The sequence below is a fragment of the Phanerochaete carnosa genome (assembly GCF_000300595.1).
Source record: "Phanerochaete carnosa HHB-10118-sp unplaced genomic scaffold PHACAscaffold_5, whole genome shotgun sequence".
In the NCBI taxonomy this organism is placed as follows: domain Eukaryota; kingdom Fungi; phylum Basidiomycota; class Agaricomycetes; order Polyporales; family Phanerochaetaceae; genus Phanerochaete; species Phanerochaete carnosa.
The window spans coordinates 328,388-335,901 of record NW_006767632.1 but is presented as its reverse complement, the minus strand read 5'-3'; the positions used below and the strand labels follow the sequence as shown (position 1 = coordinate 335,901).

General features: G+C 52.9%; 3 protein-coding genes across 3 annotated transcripts; 1 reads left to right on the top strand and 2 right to left on the bottom strand.

Moving 5' to 3' along the window:
• Positions 1–1,453: 1,453 nt before the first annotated feature.
• Positions 1,454–2,685, bottom strand: PHACADRAFT_195042 (uncharacterized protein; the record flags this gene model as incomplete). The annotated part of the gene is made up of 3 exons (XM_007395301.1): positions 1,454–2,199; positions 2,266–2,272; positions 2,656–2,685. 3 exons carry the CDS (start codon positions 2,683–2,685, stop codon positions 1,454–1,456), a joined length of 783 nt encoding a protein of 260 aa, XP_007395363.1.
• Positions 2,686–2,948: 263 nt separating this feature from the next.
• PHACADRAFT_208545 (uncharacterized protein) lies at positions 2,949–5,164 on the top strand. The gene is made up of 3 exons (XM_007395300.1): positions 2,949–3,488; positions 3,552–3,626; positions 3,697–5,164. The coding sequence occupies exons 1-3, from the start codon at positions 3,117–3,119 to the stop codon at positions 4,963–4,965; spliced, it is 1,716 nt and encodes a 571-aa protein (XP_007395362.1). The 5' UTR covers positions 2,949–3,116; the 3' UTR covers positions 4,966–5,164.
• A 146-nt stretch (positions 5,165–5,310) lies between these two features.
• Positions 5,311–5,922, bottom strand: PHACADRAFT_142847 (uncharacterized protein). The gene is made up of 4 exons (XM_007395299.1): positions 5,753–5,922; positions 5,611–5,693; positions 5,468–5,557; positions 5,311–5,410 (listed from the first exon to the last, which is right to left on the bottom strand). The coding sequence occupies exons 1-4, from the start codon at positions 5,809–5,811 to the stop codon at positions 5,349–5,351; spliced, it is 294 nt and encodes a 97-aa protein (XP_007395361.1). The 5' UTR covers positions 5,812–5,922; the 3' UTR covers positions 5,311–5,348.
• Positions 5,923–7,514: the final 1,592 nt, after the last annotated feature.

Here is a 7,514-nt window from a genome sequence, read left to right as displayed (position 1 = left end):
CCAGTGTTGCTCCGTCGTGTGATTCTGCGACCACACTTCTCACATTTCTGTCTAGGAGGGGCGCCTTGAGACGCGCGCAATCTGAGTGCGGTTCGCGACGCGGCGCTGTTCCTCCTCGACGATCTTGGGCTTGATGAGCGCCGCTGTGAGCAGCGTAACATCAGTCTGTGTGGTGAGAATTGTACCAGCGATGGTCTGGTACGACTTTGGGAGAGCGTTTATCATGAGCAGGGCAAGAAGCTGAGGTTTTACTTCTATTCCCGCCGCGTTGACCTGGTTGGACTGCTCTGTGAGCGCGTCGAGTTGCGGGCCGAGCGCGGAGCTGTCAGAGAGCTGTGCATTGAACAGCTTCTGGAAGGCGACGAATGCGCCTACCGCTCCGGGTTTCTCGTAGCCGGCCTTGATCGCGGTCCATGCGTCCAGGGCCAAGAACTTGTCATCGACGAGATGACGAAGGTTCTGCGCGACGTAGAGCTGGATGATGCCCAGCGCCTTGTCATTTTTCTCATCCCATGCAGCTTGAGCTAGGATTTCCGTAGCCGTGGGTGTACCTGTTGCAGCTATTGGTCTGGCAAGACCAGGGACAGGAACGGTCGCTGTGGAGCCGTATCCCTGGATCAAGTACCAGACGCCCTGGTAGCGCAGGAAGGCTCGGATCGCGTCGGACCACTTTTTATAGTTGGTGCCGTCGAATTGCGGGATGGTGGATGTGGCGAGCTTGGTCGGGTCAGAAGAGGATGACATTGTTATCGTGTACGAAGAGGAGGCGAGTGTATGCGTAGAGAGTTTCACGTTCCTTTGGAGTTAAACCGACGTCGTAAAAGAAGTCACTGAGATCAAGCTCGTATGATTCGGCTCGTGTCGCTCGAAGTGATTCCCAATCTTCTTCCAAGAATGCGAGATCGTATGTCTGATTGATCGGTCTATAATATAGATCTTCCGCAATATCTTCCTGGTCAAGGTAACAAGCGTATGGTTCCGAATATGTGTCGGAGCTTGTAGGGAAGAAGAAATGGATTACGTCTTCGTCGTGGTTTGTTAACTCCGCTGTAGCGTAATAGCTTGGCGGTCCTTCAAATTGGACGTGTTGGTAGTAGTAGAACGGGGTTAGCAACACTTCGACGTATTGTTCGTGTGCTGTTAATGCTTCCCAGTCTGTCTCTATGTCGTCTAGTATATTCAGTCGCTGTCTGAATTCTGCGACGGTTTCCTGTTTTGTCTCTACGGTTTCAGGTACCGTATCTGTCTCCTGAGAGGTAGTGATTGTGAACGCTGTTGAGCGAACCACTTATCCCAGCTAAGCCGATTTAGCCGAGAGGTGGATAGAGTTGGGATTGGACGAAGGAACCAGTTAAACTACGACTCTTGTTGTCGCTTAGGATAAACACACAGTAGTCAGGTTTCCGAGTAGAACTTTTCTCTGATTGTTACAATAGCGTTGTATACAAAGTATCTACTTGTTCTCGTAAAACTTAACCGCGTCAAAATATCCGTTCACGTAAACTGCGCTAAGCGCTTGTACAATCCGGGCTTTGTTCTTGCGTAGCCCTTTGAACGAGATATCCCCTATTTCTCTGCACCCTAATTCCCACTTGCGCCACTCCTCGTATTTGACGACGTTGCAGACGTCCGCTAGGCAGCGCTTGATGCGCGTGAGCTGCTCGATGAGTCGGCGGAGATTGCGGACTCGGTCGGTGTTGAGGTCGTCGAGCTCGAGAGTCTCGAAGACGTCAAGGCGTTTGAGCGTGCCGTCGAACTTCGGTGTGAAGATGCGGACGAGGTCGGCGGGAGTGTGCTTGTCGAAGTCGATGAGTATCGGCTTCGGGGCGATCGGCGTATGTGTCGCCGGTGGGATGGCAGCGAGACGCTGCTCGAGTGTCGGCTTTGACGGACCAGCGAGGATCCGTTCGCGCGCCTGTTGGATTTCGCGTGCAGCTAGACACTGCTCGAAGTCGGCCTTGTCGGTCGCGTAGCGCTCGCAGAACTGTTCGCGACGTAGGCGCCTACCCTCGTGTGAGTTCGGTGGGAACGGGAGAGTGAGCGCTGGAGTCGGCGGGCGTAGTTCTTTGCCGCGGCGTTTACCGTACGGGACGGTCTCGACGGGGTCGTTGGCGTTGCCGGAGGCGGGCGCGTAGCCGGCGGAGTGCTTGTACCGCTGGAAAACGGAGTGAGGGGGACGAGCGGGCAAATCCTTGGGCACTAGAAATTTACGCAGGAATGAACGCGTGAGTGCTCCGTCTGCCACTAGCACGCAACGAGACTTACTCGTAAACTGCGTGGATAAACTTGTTTAAAACTGGGTGAAGGGGACCGAGGTTTCCCGAGGGGTCTTCTTCAGCAATGAGACTAGTAAAGTGGGGGTAGAGTGGCCGTGAGGCCGGGGCTCATAACCTTCTAAAGTGCGACTGAACTCTTATCGTATTCTGTGCTACAAGGCCGGTATATATACATGAGAGTCAGGACTCCTGATACCGCTAAGGGACCTATGGTACTACCTGTATGTAAGCGTGTACAGTAAGCATGAGTAATCTAGTCCGTATTACTACAACATAATCGGGGGTCATGTGATGTATCCCCATTAGTCCGTACAGGGCAATGACGTAATCGCCCAGTTCTGACACACAAAAACAACGTGACTATCGAATATCCGCGTACGGTACCTTCCTCAGTGTCCGTACCATACATCGCACCGACAGCACGCGGTACATACGAGATCTTGAGATCTTGAGACGCAGAAAGGAAGCGCGCCGTTATCCGTCACACGGCGACGGCCCCGGTCACGCCCCACTGCTTTGGCGTTTTCGCTATATGCTTTGGCAGGTCCGCTTCAGTCACTTCATGGAGGGTACTTATGATTGTCCTAAATGTCCCTATAAACCAAGAAAGGTCGTGAGTAATATTTCACGAATACTATTAGTTCTGCATTGATACTAGCTAAACTGTGTGAAAGGAAGTTCTCTGTACAGCCTCATCGCCTGCTGGCGCAGTGCAGGACTCCGGCGTGGCCAGCTTCTGTACCCTACAGCCCGGATCGATGTGGCAGTGGCAATATAAGTCTTACGGGGGAGTAGATTCGCATACAGTCTCCCCGCCGCTCTCCTGTTCCCCTGCCTACCATGTACACACTCGCCCCACAGAACGCCTCCGCCGTAGATGCGGGCTCCTGGTATCCATCTCCTGCCTCCCGTGGTACATGGCAAATCATATCCACCTGCATATCCACCCTCGTCATCTGCGTCTGGAGCGCAATCCACATCGACATACCTCCTAACCGCCGAATGCGGACCTTCCCCGAGAAAGCTCGGTGGCTGATCGTCGGGCTGCTCGGCCCCGACTGGCTTCTCTATACGGCCTTCTATCAGCTCTGCTGTGCGTGGGAGCTCTCAGAGCATGCAAGCGATTGCTTGCCGGTGGGGAAACTGGCGGCTGCTCTCACCTGGCAGGAAAGGTTATGGAGATGTGTCAGTGCCTGGGGTGGAAGAGGTAAGGTGAGTTCATCGGGATCGCATCACGCGTCGAAAGCCGATTTACGCTCGTTTAATCGTCACCAGGATTCTACACATTTGCCCAACTCGACAGAGGAAGAGCACACCCTATGTGCAGAAGCGGAAATCGATAGCGATAAAGTGGGTGATGCGACATGCCTCGCGCGCTCTGCCAACGAGACCTCTTTGCTAAGACTTTATCATTCCGCAGGCCGACACTGATAGCGCTACGATACAGTCTTGCGTTCGTAAGAATACTTGGACGTTCACTCACAGCTACTACGCCGCCATGGGTGGCTTCGTCCTCGATTCTTCGCAGACCCCGGTCTTCGGGACAGAGACGCGACTGGTCTTGGCTCCCTGGATGATACAGTTCCTCATGAAGCACGACCCTGACCTTATCCCTGATATCTCGAAGGATGATATCGTATGCCAGAGCAAGTCCGGCGGGCTCGCGAAGGCGCTCCTCGTCGTGCAGCTACTCTACTTCGCTGTATCCTGCACTGCACGCCTCGCGCAGGCACTACCACTCAGCCTGCTCGAGGTCTGGACCCTAGCGCACGCACTCGGAGCGATCTTCGTGTACGCCATATGGTGGAAGAAGCCGCTGGACATCCCCAAGCCGACGGAGATCACAGGGAAGAGAGCACACGAATTCGCGGCCTACTTCCAAGTGGTCTGCAGGCCGATTGCTTCACGTGCCGTGGGGCTTTGGGATGACTCGGGCACTGCTGAGATGGATTATCTCGAGATCACTTCTTGTGCGCCCGAAGGGGATAGCGGAATTGTCCTCGACGAGGGGCAGGAGACACTTACCTTGCTCCCGACACAGTCTATTCAGGTCGAAGCCTACGCCTTCGCTATCAAGGCCGAGATGACGCCAGACCCTGAGGATTGCGATGTGTTTGGCAAGACCCACCGTCCGTGGCAGGCGCGAGAGCGGGGACCGGATGGTAGGATCATGCTTGGGAAGACCGACGTGTTGCGATGGCGGCTCGCCGCACGCGCGGCAACACGAATAGGCGGGTTCCGGAAGCTTGAGAGCTATAATCAGTACACGAAGGCAGGCGGGTTGCAGACAGTTGAGGGAAATATCTCACTCGGAGAATTGACCATCCTCCTCACCCTCGTCACCGCATACGTGCTGCCACATCTATTGGGCTGGAATGCCACCTTCCCGACGCGCGTCGAGCGTGTGCTATGGCATGTCACATCCGTTGCAGCGGTAGCCTTCCCCATCACTCTCGTCGGTACCACTGCTCTCGGGGCTTTGGTCGATGGTGCTTCTGATAGAATGGTGCCACACGCGTTCAGTATTCTCATCAATTGCACGTGGGTTACACTAGTTTATTTATCTGTGATCCTATACATCTTGGCGAACGTGTACTTTCTTGTCGAGAGCCTCAGGCAGCTGTCCTACCTCCCTGACAGCGCATTCTTACTTCCAAATTTTTCCATTTATTTCCCTCATTTCTCGTAGCACGATCGGCTCTCCTGTACTACATGTTTTATCTGCTGTCCGATTTTTACGAAACGGCGTTGATCAGAGACTTGTTTTTTCTCCAGTCGCCATGCTCACATGCAGACTTTCGCACATACAGATTCTGCTCTTTCTCTTCTCTGATGTAGAGCGTGTACAGTCACTCAGCTGCGACAGCAGAAAGCAGCGAAATATTGCACAGATTTGTTATATAAACAAGCGCAGGTACATGCAGGAGGATGTGTGTGGTGCAATGCGGGATTACTGACCAGTGAGCCTAGGATGAAGTGCAGCACAAGCGAAGTATCCGTACGAGCCCAAAGCGAAGTCCGCGTTGTGTCCGTTCGTGCTACTGTCGTTTAGTTGCTTCCTTGAGTGCGCGTTCAGAACGTGACCGGGCCATTGATCATGAACTCCGGACCCCAGTTCCCCGAGTCTCTTAATACTGGCCGTCGGCCTGTATGACGATAGTGTCAAGCATCGAGAGACGCAAGATACTCACATACCAGACTGTGATCGCTACCAGTGACGACGTCTGGCACAGTCACTTGATACTGTCCATCACGAAGGTGGATGTTCTGCGCGAGGATAGCTGCGCCCTCCTTGTTAGAATCCTTTTACACCCTGACGCACGCAAAAACTCACGAGACATCTCATAATCGCCAGAACGGAGGAGGATGAAGCCGCTGTTGCCACTCATGATATTCATGGGCGCATCCGAGGCGTCCCTGATGTGCTCCGCATCGGCACTTCTGCGGGCCCAAAAATTCATGCGACGGCCGCCTACCAGGTGACGGTGTAGGCCTGACCAAACTGCCAGGCTGTCTCTGCCATCAGGTACGTCATGTGCGGGGCCCAGATGTCGCGAGTGTGGTATGCGGCGGGCGCAGGGGCGGGGACTGCGGTGGCGAGCTGAGAGAATGCGCCGAGGGCGAGCGTGGAGATGACGGCCGTGAGCGTCGTTGTTAGTGCGTAAAGGAATGGAGGGTTGTTTGAAGAACAGAAAACAGTTGCGAGCTAGATAAGAGCTGGCCAGCACCAGGAACGGCAGAGCGGCTGCTTATATACTAGATGTCGCGCCGCAGAGTCCACTATCGTCTCTGCATTGGCAGAAAAAGCCCGCGAACGCTTGCGAAGGCGATGTCAGGTACTCGAGGCCTCTATAATCCTGTCTCTGCATCGCTGTTCAGCGCGGCGGTGCCTTCTCCCAAGGTTCGAAGGTAGTTCCGCACCACACAAAGGGAATCTTCCGCTGCACGCAGACCGTCTCAGATCATCCACTCGCGCCAGCTAACTTGCCCGGCCCACAGGAGTGCGCGCATCGATAGGCACAGCGGGTCCGCATCAACCGGCGACCTCACCTCCGGACGTGTATTGGACAAGCCAGGTCAGGTCAGACCGTGACCTTATGAGAGAGCCCGCGGAGAGTTGGCGTGTCTGGGTCCATGGGCGGGGATTCATGCACGGCCAGTTGAATAACAGTAATATCTGTGTAGAGTGATTGGTCTTTTTTCTCTTTTTTTCTCTTTCCTCTCCTGAATTTAAAGTGCTACCTACAGAGGGTAATGTACACCTGTCTACTAGAGAGCGATTGGTCAGCGCGGTTCATCATGCGGGCAAGAGAGCGTACCGGCTCCTGTGCGTGCTTCTGCTCGCCTTGGTCGGGCGGCGATCTTCACTTACGGATATTGAACGAGAGCTGATTCAGTTCGGCGGCCTAGACACGGGACCTTATTAAGTTACACCGGACTAGCCACTCAGAAGCGCCCATGAGTGGCTAAGACACTGAAAAGCCCAAAAAATGGCACGGGCAGGAATCAAACCCACAGCCTGAAAGTAACCATGGCACACTATACCACTAAGGCATAAGACCTTACAAACATTGGGTTGGAATTGGCCTATAATACCACTTTTCCACCTTAGTCTTAGCTGCCCAAAGTCATATTAGCTGATTATTAGGTATTAAAGCAATGAAATGTAATTGTACAAAGGTGTATTCTGATGTTATGGCTAAGACACTGGTGTGGCTAAGACACCAGCATGGCTAAGACATTGAGATATTAAATATCTGCTATTGATTCTGCTTATTGTACATATGTATATTCTAATGGCATGGTTAAAGCACCAGTGTGGCTCAGACACCTGAGTAGATGAATTATACTCAAGTAGAATCAATGGCAAATATTCAATGTCTCAATGTCTTAGCCATGCTGGTGTCTTAGCCACACTGGTGTCTTAGCCACATCAGTGTCTTAGCTGCCCAAAGTCCTATATTTTAGCCAATTATTATGTATTAAAGCAATGGAATGTAATTGTACAAAGGCATATTCTGATGTTATGGCTAAGACTTTAAGGTGAAAAAGTGGTATTATAGGCCAATTCCAACCCAATGTTTGTAAGGTCTTATGCCTTAGTGGTATAACGCGCTGTGGTTACTTTCAGGCTGTGGGTTTGATTCCTGCCCGCGCCATTTTTTTGGGCTTTTTCAGTGTCTTAGCCACTCATGGGCGCTTCTGAGTGGCTAGTCCGGTGTAACTTAATAAGTTCCC

Excerpts from the sequence above, each read along its gene's own strand:
- PHACADRAFT_142847 (XM_007395299.1), bottom strand. The coding sequence starts at position 5,811 with ATGACGTACCTGATGGCAGAGACAGCCTGGCAGTTTGGTCAGGCCTAC. Across the intron at positions 5,558-5,610 it reads TGGCGATTATGAGATGTCTC|CTATCCTCGCGCAGAACATC; the intron begins GTGAGTTTTTGC and ends AGGAGGGCGCAG. Across the intron at positions 5,411-5,467 it reads TAGCGATCACAGTCTGGTAT|TATTAAGAGACTCGGGGAAC; the intron begins GTGAGTATCTTG and ends GCCGACGGCCAG.
- PHACADRAFT_208545 (XM_007395300.1), top strand. The coding sequence starts at position 3,117 with ATGTACACACTCGCCCCACAGAACGCCTCCGCCGTAGATGCGGGCTCC. Across the intron at positions 3,489-3,551 it reads CCTGGGGTGGAAGAGGTAAG|GATTCTACACATTTGCCCAA; the intron begins GTGAGTTCATCG and ends AATCGTCACCAG. Across the intron at positions 3,627-3,696 it reads CGGAAATCGATAGCGATAAA|GCCGACACTGATAGCGCTAC; the intron begins GTGGGTGATGCG and ends ATCATTCCGCAG.